Source organism: Salmo trutta, chromosome 12, assembly GCF_901001165.1.
Source record: "Salmo trutta chromosome 12, fSalTru1.1, whole genome shotgun sequence".
Classification (NCBI taxonomy): domain Eukaryota; kingdom Metazoa; phylum Chordata; class Actinopteri; order Salmoniformes; family Salmonidae; genus Salmo; species Salmo trutta.
In genome coordinates, this window is record NC_042968.1 from 87,221,799 (window position 1) to 87,244,823 (window position 23,025).

General features: G+C 41.4%; 1 protein-coding gene across 1 annotated transcript; it reads left to right on the forward strand.

The window, feature by feature from the left end:
• Positions 1 to 2,311: 2,311 nt before the first annotated feature.
• LOC115204592 (globoside alpha-1,3-N-acetylgalactosaminyltransferase 1-like) lies at positions 2,312 to 20,949 on the forward strand. The gene is made up of 10 exons (XM_029770256.1): positions 2,312 to 2,366; positions 2,464 to 2,499; positions 5,051 to 5,110; positions 5,394 to 5,429; positions 12,273 to 12,407; positions 14,674 to 14,725; positions 14,996 to 15,151; positions 15,535 to 15,659; positions 19,658 to 19,820; positions 20,080 to 20,949. The coding sequence occupies exons 1-10, from the start codon at positions 2,341 to 2,343 to the stop codon at positions 20,278 to 20,280; spliced, it is 990 nt and encodes a 329-aa protein (XP_029626116.1). The 5' UTR covers positions 2,312 to 2,340; the 3' UTR covers positions 20,281 to 20,949.
• The last annotated feature ends 2,076 nt before the right edge of the window (positions 20,950 to 23,025 follow it).

The window sequence follows — 23,025 nt, forward strand, 5'->3', positions numbered from 1 at the left end:
ATTCCATGTGAGAAAGTGTCAAGAAACTGAAGATCCCGTACACTGCTGTGTACTACTCCCTTCACAGAACTAACAAAATAATGCAATTTTTTTGTGAGGAAACCATAAGTAGAGTTGAAAATGCTTTGGAAACCCATTTAACTTGTATTTTTATTGGGTACATGGGAATTTAACCGCAAAATATATTTTTATCTGCACTACATCGTCCCTCACAGTCTTTTATCAGAACAAGTCAATTTGACGGAAACACATCTCTTGTGGGAAAATGTGCACATTGTTTTAATGGGGATTTTAGAATATTTGCATGAAAATCTGTAGCCAATTGGATGGAAACCTAGCTAGTGTGGGTGTGCTTGCATGGGGCGAAAGTGACATTTTGCGTCAAAATAAAGAGCATCTTGGTTATTTATTTTAGATCAAAAGAAAGCTGTTGAGATTAGATCTATTTGGTGCCTTCACTCATTGAAAACATTCAAATATTAGGAAAAACCTGAACAACTACTAAGGCTACCAATCAATGTTGTTTTTGCTCTCCTGCTCCTGATTTACGCACCCATCTGTCTGTCTGTCTGTCTGTCTGTCTGTCTGTCTGTCTGTCTGTCTGTCTGTCTGTCTGTCTGTCTGTCTGTCTGTCTGTCTGTCTGTCTGTCTGTCTGTCTGTCTGCATTATATTGTATTAAAATTATATTGTTATATAATATACAGTACCAGTCAAAAGTTAGGACACAACTATTCATTCAAGGGTTTCTCTTTATTTTTACTATTTTCTACATTGTAAAATAATAGTGAAGACATCAAAACTATGAAATAACACATGGAATCATGTAGTAACCCAAAAAAGTGTTAAACAAATCAAAATATATTTTAGATTCTTCAAAGTACCCACTCTTTGCCTTGATGACGTCTTTGCACACTCTTGACATTCTCTCAACCAGCTTCACCTGGAATGCTTTTCCAACAGTCTTGAAGGAGTTCCCACATATGCTGAGCACTTGTTGAATGCTTTTCCTTCACTCTGCGGTCCAACTCATCCCAAACCATCTCAATTGGGTTGAGGTCGGGTGATTGTGGAGGCCAGGTCATCTGATGCAGCACTCCATCACTCTCCTTCATGGTCAAATAGCCCTTACACAAGCTGGAGGTGTGTTGGGTCAATGTCCTGTTGAAAAACAAATGATAGTCCCAGTAAGCGCAAACCAGATGGGATGGAGTATCACTGCAGAATGCTGTGGTAGCCATGCTGGTTAAGTGTGCCTTAAATTCTAAATAAATCACAGACAGTGTCACCAGGCAAAGCACACCCACACCATCACACCCCCTCCTCCATTCTTCACGGTGGGAACCACACATGCAGAGATCATCCGTTCACCTACTCTGTGCCTCACAAAGACACGGCGGTTGCAAGCAAAAATCTCAAATTTGGACTAATGGACAGCTTTCCACTGGTTTAATGTCCATTTCTCATGTTTCTTGGCACAAGCAAGTCTCTTCTTCTTATTGGTGTCCTTTAGTAGTGGTTTCTTTAAAGCAATTCGATCCTGAAGGCCTGATTCACACAGTCTCCTCTGAACAGATGTGTCTGTTACTTGAATTCTATGTAGCATTTATTTGGGCTCCAATTTCTGAGGCTTTTAACTCTAATGAACATATCCTCTGCAGCAGAGTTACTCTGGGTCTTCCTTTCCTGTGGCGGTCCTCATGAGAGCCAGCTTCATCCTAGCACTTGATGGTTTTTGCGACTGCCCTTGAAGAAAGTTCTTGAAATTTTCCGGATTGACTGACCATTCATGTTTTAATAAAGTAATGATGGACTGTTGTTTCTCTTTGCTTATTCTAGCTGTTCTTGCCATAATATGGACTTGGTCTTTCACCAAATATGTCTATCTTCTGTATACCACCCCTACCTAGTCACAACACAACTGATTGCCTCAAACGCAAATTAACATTTAACAAGGCACACCTGTTAATTGAAATGCATTCCAGGTGACTACCTCATGAAGCTGGTGGAGAGAATGCCAAGAATGTGCAAAGCTGTCATCAAGGCAAATAGTGGCTACTTTGAAGAATCTCAAATATAAAATATATTTTGATTTGTTCAACACTTTTTTGGTAACTGCATGATTCCATATGTGTTATTTCATAGTTTTGATGTCTTCACTATTATTCTACAATGTAGGAAATATTAAAAATAAAGAAACTCTTGAATGAGTAGGTGTGTCCAAACTTTGACTGGTATTTTTTAGCAGAAATGACTTTTCCTTCATCTCATATTGTTGGTGGTTAATGACAGTTTTTGTTTCTTCTTCTCCAGAACGTGAACACTTGCTACTTGCTTTAGTAATGGCTGGGGGAATGGTTCTCTGCTGGTAATGACATTTTAGAAGCTGTAGCCTACATTGGAACCTTTTGAGTTTTTATTGTCATCACTATTGTTGTTTCATTTTTTTATTCTCTTCATCAAAGGCTTGTCTTCTCACGATGCGCATCTGTCTCTCTCAAGTAAGAAAACATGTATTACAATGCTGGGTGAAAGCTGTGCTGTAAGGTGTGGCTAAAGCTGGGTGAATGCTGTGCTGTAAGGTGTGGCTAAAGATCTGCAAATTTGTTGGATGCATTAGCTGTTTGTTTTAATTGTGTTTCAGATTATTTTGTGGCCAATAGAAATTAATGGTAAATAATGTGCTGTGTCATTCTGGACTCACTTTTATTGTAAATAATTGATTGTAAATTAATGTGGATTCTACCAGCAAATGCATCCAACAAATTTGTGGAGTCACAAGCTTGATGCAATCATTGCGTGCTGTGAATACTGGACCAAATACATAACTTTATATTGCTTTAATACACATAAGTGAATTTGTCCCAATTTTTTTTGCTCCCCTAAAATGGGGGGATTATGTACAAAAAGTGCTGTAGTTTCTAAATGGTTCACCCAATATGGATGAATTTAAAGTTAGACAGTCTGCACTTTAACCTCACAGTCATTGTTTAATTTCAAATCCAAAGTCTTGAAATATACAGCCAAAGGAAGAAAACACGCTGCACTGTCCCAGTAATTACGGAGGGCACTGTAAACCCAGTAGATAATACCAGGATTACTGACCTTCAGTGCCTTCGGAAAGTATTCAGATCCAATTACTTTTTCCACATTTTGTGCGTTACAGCCTTATTCTAAAATGTATGTAAGAAGAAAATCCTCAGCTAGCTACACACAATACCCCATAATCAAAAAGCAAAAACAGGTGTTTAGAATTTTTTGCAAATGTATTAACTAATAAAAAACAGAAATACCTTATTTACATAAGTATTCAGATCCTTTACTATGAGACACGAAATTGAGCTCAGATGCATCCTGTTTCCATTGATCATCATTGAGATGATTGGTGTACACCTGTGATAAATTCAATATATTGGAAATGATTATGGAAAAGGCACACATCTGTCTATATAAAGTCCCATCATTTACAGTGCATGTCAGAGCAAATACCAAGCCATGAGGTCGAAGGAATTGTCCGTAGAGCTCCGAGACAGGATTGTGTCGAGGTACAGATCTGGGGAAGGGTACCAAAAAATGTCTGCAGCATTGAAGGTCCCAAAGAACAGAGTGCCCTCCATCATTCTGAAATGGAAGATGTTGGGAACCACCAAGATTCTTCCTAGAGCTGGCCGCCCGGCCATACTGAGCAATCGGGGGAGAAAGGCCTTGGTCAGGGAAGTTACTCTGACAGACCCCTAGAGTCTTTCAGAGTTCTCCTTCTGGAGAACCATCTCTGCAGCACTCCACCAATCAGGCCTTTATGGCCAGACGGAAGTCACTCCTCAGTAAAAGGCACATAACAGGCACCTAAAGACTCTCAGACCATGAGAAACAAGATTCTCTGGTCTGATGAAATCAAGATTGAACTCTTTGGCCTGAATGCCAAGTGTCATGTCTGGAGGAAACCTGGCACCATCCCTACGGTGAAGCCTGGTGGTAGCAGCATCATGCTGTGGGGATGTTTTTCAGTGGCAGGGAGACTAGTCAGGATAGAGGGAAAGATGAACAGAGCCAAGTTCAGAGAGATCCTCGATGAAAACCTGCTCCAGAGCGTTCAGGACCTCAGACTGGGTCAAAGGTTCACCTTCCAACAGGACAACGACCCTAAGCACACAGCAAAAACAACGCAGGATTGGCTTCGGGACAAGTCTCTGAATGTCCTTGAGTGGCCCAGCCAGAGGCCAGACTTGAACCCGATCAAACATCTCTGCAGAGACCTGAAAATAGCTGTGCAGCAACGCTCCCCATCCAATCTGACAGAGCTTGAGAGGATCAGCAGAGAAGAATGGGAGAAACTTCCCAAATACAGGTGTGCCAAGCTTGTAGCGTCATAATCAAGAAGATTCGATGCTGTTATCACTGTCAAAGGTGCTTCAACAAAGTACTGAGTAAAGGGTCTGAATACTTATGTAAATGTGATATTTCTGTTTTTAAGTTAATAAATTAGCAAACATTTCTAATAACTTTTTTTTGCTTTGTCATTATAGGGTATTGTGTGTAGATTGAGGGAATCCTTTTTTAAAATTTTTTTTTTAGATTAAGGCTGTAATCTAACAAAATGTGGAAAAAGTTAAGGGGTCTGAATACTTTCCGAAGGCGCTGTATTTACTGGAATTCTCCACTCTGCCTCTAAGGTGTCTACTTGGACAGGTGCTTAGACATAATTATCTCTGTTACATTATATTTTTACATTTTGAAGATGCTCTTACCCATGGAAACTTACAGTAGTGAGTGCATACATTCTCATAATTATTCATACTGGTCCCCCGTGGGAATCAAATCCAAAACCCTGGCGTTACAAGCGCCATGCTCTACTAACTGAACCGCTCTTTCTCTGTTTTCTTTCTCTGCTGTCTGTCTGTCTGTCTGTCTGTCTGTCTGTCTGTCTGTCTGTCTGTCTGTCTGTCTGTCTGTCTGTCTGTCTGTCTGTCTGTGTGTGTCTGTCTGTCTGTCTGTCTGTGTGTGTCTGTGTGTCTGTGTGTCTGTGTGTCTGTCTGTCTGTCTGTCTCTCAGTGAGTATGTGGAGGGGTTAACATGGCACCAGGTGCATCACCAGGTTGTGCTGAATCACAGGTGAGTGAGTATGTGTGGGTACTGACTGTACACATATGTTGAACCTGCACCGTACTGCACTGTACTCTTTATACCATTTCATTACTTCATCAACCAACCATAGCCTGGTCCCAGATCTGTTTGTGCAATCGTGCCACTCCTTTTCATCCCAAACATGACAAGAAGTGGCATGATGGCACAAACAGACTGGTACGCCAAGCAAGTCTTAGCCTTCAACATTTTATTATTATCTCAGTGCCAGTCTGTTTCTGCAAAAAGTAAACCTGCTCCCCATGTTTTTCAGATTACAGGGCAAGCAAGCCAAGCTTATGGAACCAGTGTAAGTGGCAGCACATGCAGACGACAGCATTACAATAGAACTTTATTCTATTGTTTGAATTCTAGATTATATTATAAATCGGGTGGTTCGAGCCCTGAATGCTGATTGGCTGAAAGCCACTAGTATAACAATTTAATTAAATTTTTACTGTTCTAAATACGTTGGTAATCAGTTTATAATAGCAATACGGCACCTCGTGGTTTGTGATGTATGGTAAATATACCACGGCTAAGGGCTGTTTCCAGGCACTACGCGTTGCATTGCGCTAAAGAACAGCCCTTAGCCGTGGTATATTGGCCATATACCACACCCACTTGTGCCTTATTGCTTAATTACTGTATACCATTATGGTAAATACTATGTAGTACATACTTGCTTTATAACATACTTCATAATGTCTTTTCATGAAGTTCTACCACTATTGGATGTTTATCTTGATGATTATGTTAAGTGACAGTGCAGCAATATCTAACAAGTATTATCTAACAATTTCACAACATATACCCAATACACACAAATTTAAGTGAAGGAATGGAATTAAGAATATATAAACATATGGACGAGCAATGTCAGAGCAGCATAGATACAGTAGAATAGTATAGAATACAGTATATACATATGAGATGAGTAAAGCAAGATATGTAAACATTATTAAAGTGACATTATTAAAGTGACTAGGGTTCCATTTATTAAAGTGGCCAATGATTTATAATATATATTTTTTCTTCTGAAGGCAAGGGTACACTAGCTTTCTTACATGCTAATATTGTTATCATTATGCCCACTCTAGGGCTTAAACAATTTAAGCTACAAACATGAAACCAACTTTTAAATGTGCAGATGGCCCCAACTTAGATTGCTTTAGAAAAATATTTGTGATTGCATTTATACTTTTTGTACTACAACAATATCTAACCCTCAAACTACCAACTTTTATTACATACATAGATTACGAACAGTGGTCATTTGTACCCAAAGAAGAAACAATTGGAAAAATCAACAATCAAAGCAAAATATCTACTTATTTCTCATGAAAATATCATTAGACTTGTAAATAATCTCTGAAATAAAAATGATCAAAACAAAAAGTATCAAAATGTGCAGCTTTTGCCAAACTACCATCCACATAAGTACTAAAAAGCAAATGTACTATAATTTGATTAGCTCCACCCATCTCTTTAAGGATTCACATGTTAGACCAGAGTGAATCAGGTAGAGTAGTAAACAACTAAAGATTTCAAGACGAAGTGGTGAACATAGTAACAAAAGTAGTAGTAAAATACACTATGTATTCCTGAAGCTATATCCTAATTTGACTTTTGTGCAGGTCATGTTGTTCTTCACATTACCTTCACATCTCAAATAAAATAAAAAGATTATTTGTCACATGCTCAGGATACAGAAGGTGTAAATGGTACAGTAAAATTGATACTTGCATAGTGGAGTCATTTGTTTAGACATGTAGATGGCCAGACAGCTAGCTAGCTAGCTAAACAATGAACCATAATAACAACAGATACCACCTTGCATGAATCTGCAGGTAGCTAAAGCTAAACAAATCAGTTTAGTGTTAGCTAGCTAGTTAACATTAGTCTATAACTTGCAATGCAAATAACTTTCTGAGATACAAATAATATTACTGCACAGATCATACACGTAACGTTAGCCAGCCAGCCAGCCAGCTAACGTTAGCTAGCTAACAGTATGCTTAAACTTGCAATGAAAACAACTTTCTGACAAAATTTGAAATGTATAATATCTGAAAATGTTAACCGTGTACATGGATAAATGTGTGAGTGCAGTAGCAACACTTTTTCAGTTTTCATGACATCTTAAAAAAAAACTGGTAGAAAGGATTATCCACACATACTGAGCAGCTCATGTTATAGACAGAAGCATGCTACATGGCAGACCAATCCGAACTCATCCCTCGGCATGTCGAGCCCATCCATTATCTTAGCCAATCATGGCTAGCAGGAGGTTCCTGTATTTTTCAGTGGCTAAACCAACTAGGCTCGTAATTGAACAATTTTATTTGTATTTACAGATGGAATACAAGTTTGTTATTAAGGCACATGAAAGTTCACATGTTCCAGAAGGCGTTCTGACAGAAAATGCTTCTACTGTGACGTGCAACATATGCCTAGCTTCTTGAAACGGGTCGCATATGTACATGTAGGTTTGGTTAGGTTATTGATTGAAGTAATATGTACTGTACATGTAGGTAGTCGGTGAAAAGCAGAGACTCCAGGTAGCCATTTAATTAACTGTTCAGCAGTCTCATGGCTTTGGGGAGAAGCTGTTCAGGAGCCTTTTGGTCCCAGACTTGGCACTCCGGTACCGCTTGCCGTGCGGTAGCAGAGAGAACAGACTGTGACTTGCGTGGATGGAGTCTTTGGCAATTTTTAGGTCCTTCCTCTGACACCGCCTGGTATAGAGGTCCTGGATGGCAGGGAGCTTGGCCCCAGTGACGTACTGGGCTGTACTCACTACCCTCTGTAGCGCCATGCGGTCAGATGCCGAGCAGTTGCCATTCTAAGCAGTGATGCAGCCAGTAGTCAGGGGGCCCATGCCAAATCTTGTCAGCCTCCTGAGGGGGAAGAGGCGTTGTTGTGCCCTCTTCACGACTGTGTTGTTGTGTTTGGACCATGATACGTCCTTAGTGATGTGAACACCGAGGAACTTGAAGCTCTCGACCGTCTCCACTACAGCCCCATCAATGTGAATGGGGGTGTGCTCGGCCCTCCATTCCTGTGGTCCACGATCAGCTCCTTTGTCTTGCTGACGTTGAGAGAGAGGTTGTTGTCCTGGCACCACACAGCCAGGTCTCGCATCGTCGTCGGTGAATAGGCTTACCACCGTCGTGTCGTCAGCAAACTTAATGATGATGTTGGAGTCGTGTACAGCCACGCAGGTGTGGGTTAACAGGGAGTACAGAAAGTGACTAAGCACGCACCCCTGAGGGGCCCCTGTGGTGAAGGTCAGCGTGGCGGATGTGTTGCTGTCTACCCTCACCACCTGGGGGCAGCCCGTCAATGTCCAGATTCCAGTTGCAGAGGGAGGTGTTCAGTCCCAGGTTCCTTAGCTTAGTGATGAGCTTGGAGGGCATTATGGTGTTGAAGGCTGAGCTGTAGTCAATTAACAGCATTCTCACGTAGGTGCTCCTTTTGTCCAGGTGGGAAAGGGCAGTGTGGAGTGCAATCGAGATTGCGTCATCTGTGGATCTGTTGGGGCGGTATGCGAGCTGTAGTGGGTCTAGGGTGTCTGGGATGATGGTGTTGATGTGAGCCATGACCAGCCTTTTAAAGCATTTCATGGCTACAGATGCGAGTGCTACGGGCGATAGTCATTTAGATAGGTGTTCTTGGGCACAGGGACTATGGTGGTCTGCTTGAAATGTAGATGTTACAGACTGGATCAGGGAGAGGTTGGAAATGTCAGTGAAGACACTTGCTAGCTGGTCAGCTCATGGTCTGAGTACGAGTCCTGGTTATTCGTCTGACCCTGCGAGCTTGTGAATGTTAAAGTGTTTAAAGGTCTTACATCAGCTACGTAGAGTGTGATCACACAGTTGTCCGGAATATCTGGTGCTCTCATGCATGGTTCTGTGATTTAAGCTACAAACACAAAACATTGAAATTTGCAGACTGACTCAAATTAGATTGCATAAACACAGCTTTGTCCTACCATTCATATACATTTAGTTGGTAAAAATGTATTATTTTCCCTCGACTCCAACCCTATTCGATGCATTGGGTGGAGCTATGTTTACATAAGGGTGCTACATTTTTTTTTTAATCACAAAAGCTCTGAGGAAGACCTTGAGGCCGATATGTGAAGCTTATTAAAGAGCAGTGATACTATCAAGAGCAGTGATACTATCAAGAGCAGTGACACTATCAAGAGCAGTGACACTATCAAGAGCAGTGACACTATCAAGAGCAGTGACACTATCAAGAGCAGTGACACTATCAAGAGCAGTGACACTATCAAGAGCAGTGATACTATCAAGAGCAGTGATACTATCAAGAACAGTGATACTATCAAGAGCAGTGTGCAGGTTTCTTATTTTTTCTCATTTTTCATCTGTTACCATAGCACTTAATGAACTAATGAAACATTTATCTTTGGTTATTAAACCTGCAGACAAGGGGGGGTGCTGTGGTCGTTTTAGACTATGAAAAATACAAAGCAGAGATTCAGAGACATCTCAGTAATTACAATTTGTGTGTTGATCCCACAAAGTGATATATTCTCTAATCTGGACCTATTAAATAACCTTATCTCAAAACCATAATATAAATACATTTGCTGCACATGTGCCACACGTCCATGCTTGTACATTTTGCCGAAATTACACAAATCTAAAACACCAACAAGGCAATTATCCAGGCAGGCCAGTGGTTGCAGGAATAGGCTCAATGCTAGAGCCATTGCGAACTTTGTAGACTCTTTTATTAAAACTCATGTGCAAGCATTGCCATCATATGTAAAAGACTATAGACTTCATAAACAAGATCTCACCAATAACGGGTTTAAAAGAAGACTGTATTCTGGTCACATTAGATGTGGAGAGTCTATATACCAGCATTCCCCATAGAGGGGGCAGGCAGCACTAGCTCACTATTTGAGAGACAGAGATACTAACGAATATCCACCAACCCGACTTTTATTCTAGAGCTGGCTGAATATGTTTTGACGTATAACTATTTCAGGTCTGATAATGAATTCTATCTCCAAGCGAATGGAACATCGATGGGCTCCACATTCGCTCCGAGCTATGCTAACCGTTATGTGGGTCTTTTTGAAGAACGTTTTGTTAATAATGAAAACCAAAATCCATTTTTGATTCCTGAAGTGGTATTGATATATTGACGACATATTTTGCAATCCACACTTATTGTATATCGGAGAGGTCGCAATTTACGTGATAAATTGGTCCATGCCAACTGCCAGCCAGAAAAGAAAATCAGCCAGGCTCTTTTACACCCTCTACCAAATGGTAGCTATAAATGCAGAGGTTGTGCATAGTGCAATAATATGATGAAGTGTGAATGTTTCTGCCACCCACATACAGGAAAACGGTTCCAAATAAATGACATTATTACATGCTCCACCACCCATTTTATCTACATTATTAAATGTCCATGTGGGCTGTGCTATGGAGGTAAAACCTCTCGTTCTCTCAAACAGATAATCAGTAAACATAAAAATGTAATTTGGAGAAACGACAGGGATTATCCAGTCGCAGTACATTTTAATGACCTAAAACATGACATTTCTACCTTTTTTAGATGTGATTTTGTGGCATAGTGAAAGTTAAGATATCAGACAGGGGAGGTGATATTAATAATACTCTGAGCAAAAGAGAATGTTCTTGGATTTTCACCCTCCAGACATTATTTCCTAAAGGTCTGTCACTTCTGCCGAAGTTGGTTCCTCTCCTTGTTCAGACGGTGTTCGGCGGTCAAAGTCGCCGACCTTCTAGCCATCGCTGATCGTCTTTTCATTTTCCTTTGGTTTTGTCTTGTCTTGTATCACACCTGGTTCCAATCCCATTCATTACATGTTGTGTATTTAACCCTCTGTTCTCCCTCATAGTCCTTGTCGGTGATTGTTTGTTTGTAAGCTTTGTGCAAGATATGTTCTGGTGTGCGACGGGTTTAGTACCCACTTGTATTATTTTGTATATTTTGGTTTTCGGAGTTTTCAAGCACTGATTAAACTGCTCCGTTCTATACCAAGTTCGATCTCCTGCGCCTGACTTCCCTGCCAACAGCACGCACCCTTACAAGGTCTTAATGATGAAATGCCTATGTATGTTATGTTGGAAATTTGAACATGAATTTTGCCCCCATTTCAGATTACTCTGACGTTTTTCTTGCGCTGTACCCAAGGTTTTATGAAAACTTGCTTGGTACTGTAGGTCGATGTCTTCATTGAGGTTTTACAGACGTGTTTAACATGTTTTATGTACACACTTAATTAGAATATTTATGAAATGCATATTGTTATATTTATTTGGTAGCACTTATTTGATTTCCTTCGACTCCAAACCCATTCGATGGATGTGGGTGGGGCTAGGTCTACATAAGGGTGCTAATTTGAAAAACTCACAAAAGCTCTGAGGAAGGCCGTCAGGCCGATACGTAAAGCTTATTAAAGAGCAGTGATACTATCAAGAGCAGTGTGCAGGTTCCTTCTTTTTGCTCATTTTATTCAACTGTTACCATGGACCTGCAAAAATGTACATAGATTCGAATGAGAACTATAGGAATACAGTGGTAGCTATTCGAAATGGTCCTGCTCCTTGGCCATTTAAGCTACAAGACCAACTTTAAAAACATCCAGGCTATCCTGAAGTCAAATAAGTTGAAACCTTTTATAAACTTTAAACAATGTTAATTTGCATAAATTATCATATAATTTCATGTATTCAATGCCAAACATAACACAGTGGTAGACACTTTTAATGCTACTGCTACCATTCCAGCTACATAACAATGTTATAAATGTGCATAAATTAGTATTTAATAACCACCGTCAATAACTGTACCTCTTCAACTGTGACGCTGGACACAAAGAACATTCACATGTTCAGGCTATCCTATCAACCAACAAATCAATCAATTAATGTTTTAATTTACCTACTTTTTCAACTATAACCAGTCACTAAAATTTCTACTGCAGTTACTACCACTACTATAACTTACTGCAAAACCATAAATACTTTAAAACAAGCTAGTAAGCACACACAGTTTCTTCAGGAAACGTAATTTTCAAATTATTATTACTGTTGTTTTTGCTATTATTATTATTATTATTATTATTATTACTATTCAGGAGGACTGACGTGCTGACTGTAACCCCATGGCTGGCTCCTATAGTCTGGGAGGGGACCTTTGACCCCCTGGTCATAGACGAGGCCTTCAGGACCCACAACCTCACCATCGCTACCACTGTGTTTGCTGTAGGGAAGTAAGTCACAGATTCCATGTGTAGAAACCTGTTGCCAAGGCAATGGTTACATCACTTCCTATTTGTGTATGTATCACCTACAAGAAATGTCAAGACTGCTGCCACTAACACAAGCATGCACCTATTCACATACATTCACCTCAAACCTATCCACATGCATTCACCACCACCTATCCACATGCATTCACCACCACCTATCCACATGCATTCACCTCACACCTATCCACATGCAAGCTGTAATTTTTATGTTTGATTTAAAAAAAATGTAACCTTTATTTAACTAGGCAAGTCAGTTAAGAACAAATTCTTATTTACAATGATGGCCTACCACGGCCAAACCCTAACCCGGACGACACTGAGCCAATTGTGCGCCGCCCTATGGGACTCCCAATCATGGCCAGTTGTGATACAGCCTGGAATTGAACCAGGGTCTGTAGTGACGCCTCTAGCACTGAGATGCAGTGCCTTTGACGCACAGTCCGGTGAGAGTGATCCCAGCCCCTCGCAAGTGCCGTGCTAGAGTGGGCATCCAGCCTGGAAGGAGGATGCCTGCACAGCGCATCTGGCCACCAGTGCGCCTCCTCGGCCCAGGCTACCCTACACCTGCTCTACGCACGGCAACCATCAGGCCTCTGCACAGCCCAGTTCGCCCTGTGCCAGCACTCCACTCGTGCAGGCCTGCTATTACTATCCAGCCAGGACGGGTTGTGCAGGAGGTGCGCTCCAGACCTCCAGTAAGCCCGGTGTATCCAGTTCCTGCTCCTGGTACTGGCCCTGAGGTGCGTGTCTCTAGGCTGGTGCCTCTAAAGTCAGCACCACGCACCAGGCCTCCAGTGCGTCAGCCCAGTTTAGTACGTCCTGTTCCCGCTCCTCGCACTAGCCTTGCGGTGCGTGTCACCAGTCTGGTACCTCCACTACCAGCCCCACGCACCAGGCCTCCAGTGCGTCAGCCCAGTCCAGCTCGTCCTGTTCCTGCTCCTCGCACTAGCCCTGTGGTGCGTGTCCTTAGTCTGGCACGTCCTAAGCCAGTCCCACGCATCAGGCCTTCAGTGCGCAGTCCCCGTCCAGAGCTTCCGACGACAGTGCCTCGTCCAGAGCTTCCGGCGACAGTGCCCCAACCAGAGTGTCCGGCGACAGTGCCCCGTAGAGAGACGGCCCACAGTCCGGAGCCGAGAGAGTGACGGCCCACAGTCCGGAGCCGAGAGAGAGACGGCCCACAGTCCGGAGCCGAGAGAGAGACGGCCCACAGTCCGGAGCCGAGAGAGACGGCCCACAGTCCGGAATCGGCGCAGCCAGCGACGCACTTCAGCCCGAGGTCTACAGCGATGTGCTTCAGCCAGAGGTATTCAGCGGGGGTGGACAGGTTAGGTGGGGGACTAAGGCCAGAGCCTGAGCCACCTCCACAGTAGGAGGATTGGGGAGGGGGGGTGTAGCACGGGAACCGTCGGTGACGGTAGCCACCCTCCCTTCCCTCCCTTTAGTTTGGGTTTATTTTTTATTTGGGGTTTATTTTTGTGTTTTGTGTCGGTGCATCCGGGGTCTGCACCTTTGGGGGGGGGGGGGGGGGGGGGGGGGTACTGTCACGTCCTGACCAGTATAAGGGGATATTTGTTATTGTAGTTTGGTCAGGACGTGGCAGGGGGTATTTGTTTAGAGTGTTTCAGGGTTTGTTGGGCTATGTGTGTATGTAGAGGGGTGTTTGTTTAGAGTGTTCCGGTGTTTTTGGTTATGTTCAATGTTAGTATATTTCTATGTTCTGGTGTAGTCTTTTTAGTTCTATGTTTAGGGTTATTGGTTTGACCTTCAATTGGAGGCAGCTGTTCTTTGTTGCCTCTGATTGAAGGTCCTATATAGAGGGGTGTTTTTGTAATGGGTTTTGTGGGAAGTTGTTTTTGCATAGCTGTATGTGTGTAGCCTGCAATACTGTGCGTTCGTTCGTTTTCTTGTTTCGTGTCTCAATAAAAGTTAATATGAGCACTCAACCCGCTGCACCTTGGTCCACTATATACGACGACCGTTACAGACGATGCGCCACTCGGGAGTCATCAAGGCAAAGGGTGGCTACTTTGAAGAATCTCAAATATAAAATATGTTTAACTCTTTTTTGGTTACTACATGATTACACGTGTTTTTCATAGTTTGGATGTCTTCATTATTATTCTACAATGTTGAAAACATTAAAAATAAAGAAAAACCATTGAATGAGTAGGTGTCCAAACCTTTGACTGGTTCTGTATATGTTTTTCATCTCTATTCTTCCTTACAGATACACTCGTTTTCTCCGTGACTTCTTAGAGTCAGCTGAGAAGCACTTCATGGTGAGAATCCAGAACTATCTATCAAATGGATTGACTGTTATTGTATAAAGAAGGTTCTGGGATGATGAGGGAATAATAATAATGATAATAATTCAAATAAATGCCATTTAGCATTCTGGATCCATATTTATAAAGAGTACTGTAGGAGTGATTATTTAGGATTAAATTAAATGTAATTATATTTTAAATTAATTAAATGTAACTCAATTTGTTACAAATTCCATCAAATTCAAATAGTTTTTAATTAAATGTAATTCCATGTGATTCCAGGTGGGGCTGGATGTGCACTACTACGTGTTCACCGACCTGCCCGGCGATGTGCCTAGCAACGTGACTCTTGGTGTCGGCAGGCTGCTCAGCATCGTGAAGGTGATGAAGTTCGACCGCTGGCAGGAGATATCCCTCCGCCGCATGGAGCTCATCCAGGTCACACTTTATTCATATTATTATTACATTGAGTTATTTCGTTTATTATTAATAATAACTATTCATATTATTATGAGTTTGTTAGTAGAAGTAGCAGTAGTAGTTCCCTATAGATGATCTACAGATGACCCAACTATCAACAAAATATCAAGTGTTGATAATAGGCAACAGCTTTGTAGAGTTACAATTAAGACGATATGCCTACTAGTGCATACTAGTTATTTTAAATGTTGTTGACAGTAGATTGTATGGACTGTGTATTTATCATTTTAACCCTGCCTGCAAACCAGATTTACATCTGAGGACAATCAACTTTGATTGATTGATTTGTTTGATTGATTGAAGTTCTACTGAACATCCACCAACCATCTATTTGTGAGCAGACTGCCATTGAGGATCACATCCACCGGGAGGCGCACTACATCTTCTGCCTGGATGTAGACATGAGGTTCCATGGCCGTGTGGGGTCCGAGGCGCTGGGGAGACTGGTGGCCGCCATCCACCCCTGGTAATGCTTACTTAAAGGGCCAGTCAAAAATGGTACAACCAAAAATCTGTATTTTTTTATGTAAATGGTATGCTAAAGAAGGACACCTTTTTTGTGATTTCACTTGTTTTTGATAAACGTACCCCAAACAACGAATCACTTCCTCATCCTCGTTGTGCAGTATGAGGGCCCTGAAAAAACATGAACAAAGATTGAAAAACATCCAAATATATCATTTTAGAAACGTCAAAGCTCTCAGTATATTGATGCAGGTCTTTAGATGTTGTTCACATGAAATTTTGTCATTACGAACTTTATCCGCAATGTTATATTCCATTTTGTCGATCACACCTCTCCATCCATTCTACAGGTAAATGCCAAAATAAAGGAAACATTTGAGTAAATGAGGGATACAAAGTGTATTGAAAGCAGGTGTTTCCACACAGGAAGTTCCAGACACTTGTAGACTCTGTGCCTTGGCGCCTTGTAGTTGTTCTGGCTTTTCGTGATGGCCCTATTAGGACACTATGTTGGTGTGTCCTTTATTTTGGCAGTTACCTGAAGCAGCAGGCTACACAGGAAATGGAACGGCTGGATAGAGGAAACAGCTTGAGTCGCACAGAAGCGAATGTAACGTTGTGGATAAAGTTTGGAATGACACAATGTCATGTGTACAACATCTAAGATCTGCATGACTTGGTACTGTCCATATGTAGCTTGTTTTTTGTTGCAGGTTCAGAAATATCTGAATAATTACAATATTTACTTGGAGCTAACCCTGCATATAGCACTGCTGGGTGATTTGAAAAGTCATAGTCATTCGATCAATAATATAATAATTCTCTTAGCAAAAAACAATTTACAATCTTCCAAAATTATGAGAGTATAAAGGTTAAGAACTTTTGTGAAACGACACAGCACAGTTGAAAAATATATACGGCAAATATAAATTAAAACTGGATGGTCTTCAGAGATAGATGGGAGGGGTTGAGGGTAGATGACGGATTGGACTAAAAACAAACAAAAGATAACTAAAGGTAAAATATACTCTGTGTCATAGTCGTGTTTGTAGGTGGCAGGGAAGTCAGGCGCAGGAGAAACCAACTTGGTTAAACTGGAGTATTTTAATTAACAAAAAAACAAACTCCAAAACCAAAGTACACACATAACATGGGTAAAAAATAACAAAATACACGCGTACATAACTCAAACAATCACCGACAAGGACATGAGGGAAAACAGAGGGTTAAATACACAACATGTAAGGAATGGTATTGGAACCAGGTGTGTAGGAAGACAAAACCAATAGAAAATGAAAAACTGATCAATGATGGCTAGAAGACTGGTGACGTCGACCGCCGAGCACCACCCGAGCAAGGAGGGGCATCGACTTCGGCAGAAGTCATGACACTGTGTCCGTAAATTGTACAGTGCATTCAGAAAGTAATCAGACCCTTTGACTTTTTCCACATTTTGTTACGTTACAGCCTTATTCTAAAATTGATCAAATTGTTTTTTTCCCTCATCAATCTACACACAATACCCCATAATGGCAAAGCAAAAACAGGTTTCTAAACATTTTTGCTAATTCATTAAAAAACTGAAGTATTATATTTACATGATTATTCAGACCCTTAACTCAGTACTTTGTTGAAGTGCCTTTGACAGCAATTACAGCCTTGAGTCTTCTTGGGTATGACGCTACAAGCTTGGCACACCTGTATTTGAAGAGTTTCTCCCATTCCTTCTGCAGATCCTCTCAAGCTCTGTCAGGTTGGATGGGGAGCGTTACAGCACAGCTATTTTCAGGTCTCTCCAGAGATGTTTGAACAGGTTCAAGTCCTGGCTTTGGCTGGGCCACTCAAGGACATTCAGAGACTTGTCCCGAAGCCACTCCTGTGTTGTCTTTGCTGTGTGTCCTGTTGGAAGGTGAACCTTCGCCCCAGTCTGAGGTCCTGAATGCTCTGGAGCAGGTTTTCATCAAGGATGTCCCTGTACTTTGCTCCATTAATCTTTTCCTCTATCCTGACTAGTCTCCCAGTCCCTGCCACTGAAAAATCTCCCCACAGCATGATGCTGCCACCACCATGCTTCACCGTTGGGATGGTGCCAGGTTTCCTCTAGATGTGACGCTTGGCATTCAGGCCAAAGAGTTCAATCTTGATTTCATCAGACCAGAGAATCTTGTTTCTCATGGTCTGAGAATCCTTTTGGGTGCCTTTTGGCAAACTCCAAGTGGGCTGTCATGTTCCTTTTACTGAGGAGTGACTTCCGTCTGGCCACTCTACCATGAAGGCCTAATTGGTGGAGTGCTGCAAAGACGGATATCCTTCTGGAAGGTTATCCCATCTCCACAGAGGAACTCTGGAACTCTGTTGGGTTCTTGGACACTTCCCTGACCAAGGCCCTTCTCCCCCGATTGCTCAGTTTGGCCAGGCAGCCAGCTCTAGGAAGAGTCTTGGGGGTTCTAACCTCTTCCATTTAAAAATTATGGAGGCCACTGTGTTCTTGGGGACCTTCAATGCTCCAGATCTTTGCCTCGACACAATCTTATCTCGGAGCTCTATGGACATTTCCTTCGACCTCATAGCTTGATTTTTACTCTGACATGCACTGTCAACTGTGGGACATAAATATAGACAGGTGTGTGCCTTTTCAAATCATGTCCAATCAATTGAATTCACCACAAGTGGACTCCCACAGAGTTGTAGAAACATCTCAAGGATGATCAATGGAAATAGGATGCACCTGAGCAAAATGTTGAGTCTCATATAGCAAAGGGTCTGAATACTTATGTAAATGTGGTATTTATGTTTTTATTTGTAATAAATTTGCAAACATTGCTAAAAAAACAGTTTTTGCTTGGTAATTGTGGGGTATTGTGTGTAGATTGGTGAGCATAGTTATTTTTATTCAATTTTGAACAAGGCTGTAACGCAACAAAATGTGGAAAAAGTTAAGGGGTCTGAATACTTTCCGAAAGCACTATATAGATTTACAAAAAAAATATGGAGGATTGGAAATTATGTAGACAATTACCTTGATGGAAGCTACAAACTATCTGCAATATCAAAGCTGATCTACACCCTCAAAAAATAAAAAAATACCTGCATGACTCAATTTCATGTGTACAACATCTAAAGACCTGCATCAATATACTGAGAGCTTTGCCGTTTCTAAAATGACTTATTTGGATGGTTTTTGAGCCTTCGTTGATGTTTTATCAGCGCCCCCATACTGCATAACGAGGATGAGGAAGTGATTCGTTGTTTAGGGTAAGTTTATCAAAAACAAGTGAAATCACAAAAATGTGCTTCTAAAAAATACCTTCTCCTTTAACTTGAAAGTTTTTGCAAAATATACATTTCTGCCTAAATATTGTAGACATATCCAAAAGTAACTGTTTTTCATAAACAATAACTAGTAATTCGTGTAATTCTGCATAGTTCCAGGAAGGTCTGGAACTCACCGTTCTGGTAAACATAATTATAAATTGCTCACTTTTAAGGACACAAGCTCAAGTAAATAGTTCAAAATTATTAAATATAAACAAATCATATGGTTTGTTTTCCCTATTTAACAACAGTGGAAGATGACTGAAAGGCTTTATAAATATAGTAACAATCAAATTATAAATTACTTACTATAAGATTTCACCTTTCTTATAACGGTAAAATTATTATGATTGTATTTAGTGACAGTACAAATTTGGCCCCATTTCATATAACTGACAACAGATCATTTTCTACCAAGAGTCCTCTGAGTGACAAAGAGACACCATTCGAATATCTGCTAACGTTACGGTTAGGTTTAGAATAAGGCTAAGGGTTGAGGTGAGGCTAAGGGCTAAGTTCAGGGTTAGGGCTAGGGTTAGTAGATAGTTAGTTAGTTGAAATGTTACTGATAGTACATTCGTAGGTGCTCTACAGACTGTCTAAATAAAGTTTTACCGTGACCTTAGTAAGGGTATGTTCCTGGTTAAATAAAGTATCAATACAAAATTGTCTTGTATCTTGCAGGTTCTACATGTACCCCCGGAGCCAGTACCCCTACGAGCGGCGGACTGTCTCCACAGCCTCTGTACCCGAGGACCAGGGAGACTTCTACTACCAGGCCAACATATTCGGAGGAGCGCTGGAGGATGTTCACAGGCTGACCAAGACGTGCAGGGAGCACCTGGAGGTAGGCACTCACCCACGCATGCATGCAAGCACTCACGTACTCAGGCAGGCAAACGCTCACTCACTTACTTACTCACTCTCTCAACCCCCCCCCTTCCTCTCGCCACTCTTCCCCTTCCTCCCTCTACCTCCCCTCTTCTCTCCCTCGCTCTTCCCCCTTCTCCCCACCCTCTCCCCTTATCTCCACCCCCCTCTCCCTCTTCCGCCTCCTCTCCCCCCCTCTCTCCCTCCCCCCTCTCTTCCCCACCCCCTCCCTTTAGGTGGATAAGTCTGTGGGTGTGGAGGCTGTGTGGCAGGAGGAGAGTCACCTGAACTGGTACCTGGTGAAGAATAAGCCCACCAAGCTGCTGTCACCTGAATATGTGTGGGACGACGATAGAGGAGGGAAAGCCAAGGAGATTAAACTGGTCCGCTTCTCCTCTGTCATCAAGAACAAGGCAGAGGTCAGGGAGAACACATGAGAGGAGAAGAGAATGTTGCTGGAATGGATAGCAGAAATGTTTTACGAGCTCCTGATAAAAAAAAAAAAAACACACAAACCAGCAGAATTTAACACTGATCTTAACTTTTTGTTTTATATAATGTTTCCGCTATCGTTTCCTATGACCGAAAAGATGTCTAGATGTCCTTTGGGTGGTGGACCATTCTTGATACACACAGGAAACACCCAACAGAGGTGCAGTTGTTCACACACTCAAACCGGTGCGGCTGGAACCTTCTACCATACCTCGTTCAAAGGCATACATAATCCATGTTTCAATTGTCTCAAGGCTTGAAAATCCTTCTTTAACCTATCTCCTCTCCTTCATCTACACTGATTTGTAGAGGATTTAACAGGTGACATCAATAAGGGATCATAGCTTTCACCTGGATTCACCTGGTCAGTCTATGTCATGAAAAGAGCAGGTGTTCCTAATGTTTTGTTTAATCAGTGTATAGCTGGTTCTTCTTTGCATCGGCAGGACAGAAAGGTTGCGTCGGGGAAGCTCAGGGGAAGGGTTGTGTGTGTCTTTGTTAACAACAGCTGGTCTGCCATCTCTAATATTAAGGAAGTCTCAAGGTTCTGCTCGCCTTAGTTAGAATACCTCATGATAAGCTGTAGACCGTACTATTAAACTCTCTTCCATCAATATTTTTCGTAGCTGTCTTATTTACCACCACAAACTGATGCTGTGACACTAAGGCCGCACTCAATGAGCTGTAAAGGGCCGTAAGCAAACAAGAAAAAATACAAATCAATTTATAACATTTTTGACATGCGTTTTTCTGGATTTTTTTGTTGTTAATCTGTCTCTCACTGTTCAGATAAACCTACCATTAAAATTATAGACTGATGATTTCTTTGTCAGTGGGCAAACGTTCAAAATCAGCAGGGGATCAAATACTTTTTTCCCCTCACTGTAAGTTGATGAAATTGTTGTAGATATATTCCAATGAAGTTAGATCTATAATTGTTTTTTTTTTTAAATATACAAGTAGGAAAGCCTTAAGATAAATAATCCACTTGTTTTAAAGAGAAAAATGTAGATCAGTAAAGTAGTAATATGTTGGGCACAACTCGTCCGTCCCCCCCCCTTTACTAGGGGGTTACTGGCCCCTGGGCCTAGTTACCCCTTTATGGTTATGAATGTGTTTCTACCTGTTATTTAGACAATGACTAGCCCAATCAGTTCTAGTTTATACTAACTTGCTAGCTAGCAACTTCACTAGCAGTAAATGCTAGCTAGCTAGCTAGTTATAATAAACTGTTAGGAGTGCTAGCTAGCAACCTTACTACCAGATCGTCTGAGGTAAAATACATTAAAAAGATAACGTAACTTAATTGCAGTTATAAATGTTTCCACTAGTGACTGATAGCTTTACAGCTAATGTTACTTTATAGCCTTTTAGCTATTTTACACAGCATTGTATGTCATATAGCTAGATATCTCGATGCGTTTTGAAGAGAGAGCTTTTCAATTGTCATCTCTCCCCCTGTTTTCGGTCACAGCTGGGGACTGGATTAGGTGTGAGCAGTGCAGGATGTGGGCTCATGAGTGGTGCTCCAATTTTACTTGGGACAGCTTTATTTGTGACTTATGTACAAATTAGAATCGTGCAATAGCAGAGCATAAGATAGTTGCCACATAAATGTCACACTGAAGTAATTAGTTAAGTTAGTGTTATTAAATGTTCTATTCCAATGTTATTTAATGTTATTAGTTACAGTATATTCCATTCCAATTTTATATTCCAATTAATATTTTAAAAAAAATATTAATTAAAAACAACTATTGAAAACCTTTTGGCTCCTGAATGTCATTTTAAAGACTGCTGGGATTTAAAGACTGCAGTTACCCCGGTACTTAAAAAAAGCCCCTTTTCTAAAAACAAAATTTCATGAAATAACAAAAAATGTGTAAACTGTAGCCATTTATTTCCCTTTATAGTTTATTCGCCTAAAGCATGACCTTCATCCACATACCAATTTCTTTCTAAACGTTGCTTTTTTGTGTCAGCAATTAGATATTGTTCTTAGGGGGGGGGGGGGCTAGCTACCCCTAGTACCCTACTTTTTGAGGGGGGAAATGGCCACCACATCTTCTCTTCCAGAGGAGGACCTCACCTGTCCTGTATGCCGAGACATCTTCAGAGACCCAGTCATCCTGTTGTGTAGCCACAGCTTCTGTAAAGACTGTATACATGGCTACTGGAGGGAGAGAGAAGTGAAGGACTGTCCAGTCTGTAGGAAAAGATCAAAACTCAGTGATGCCCCCCTCAACCGGGCTTTGAAGAACCTCTGTGAGGCCTACTCGAAGGAGAAAGCATCTGCAGGTGTCCTCTGCAGTCTGCATGGGGAGAAATACTAACTTTTCTGTCGGAAACATTTATGTCCCAATAGAATAAATGACCATGACATTTAGTTTTTTTCCTAAAAAAGTAACAATTATTGCACACCACTGCTTAGTGTAGGTGCTGCTGCCCTTTAGAGAAAATGTTCTCTCAGTAAACTGATATATTTTACCATTTTCCTCTTTCATTCCAGGCGTCTGTGCTGAAGGTCCTACAAAACAAACTGGGAGGTCCTTGAGGCAGACAGTCGAAATTGTGACGAAACGGCAGATACTATCAAGGTAAGAAAGCTGAGCGACTTTTGGCTTTTATGTTTCTGTAGTAGAGTTTCCCTCAGCCAGCAGATTTGACCCTACTTGCTTTCTACTACACTA

Bases quoted from the DNA above. Each gene is read 5' to 3' on its own strand.
- LOC115204592 (XM_029770256.1), top strand. From the start codon at position 2,341: ATGGCTGGGGGAATGGTTCTCTGCTG. The intron at 12,408-14,673 runs GTAAGTCACAGA...TCTTCCTTACAG, and splicing joins ACTGTGTTTGCTGTAGGGAA to ATACACTCGTTTTCTCCGTG. The intron at 15,660-19,657 runs GTAATGCTTACT...TGTATCTTGCAG, and splicing joins GTGGCCGCCATCCACCCCTG to GTTCTACATGTACCCCCGGA.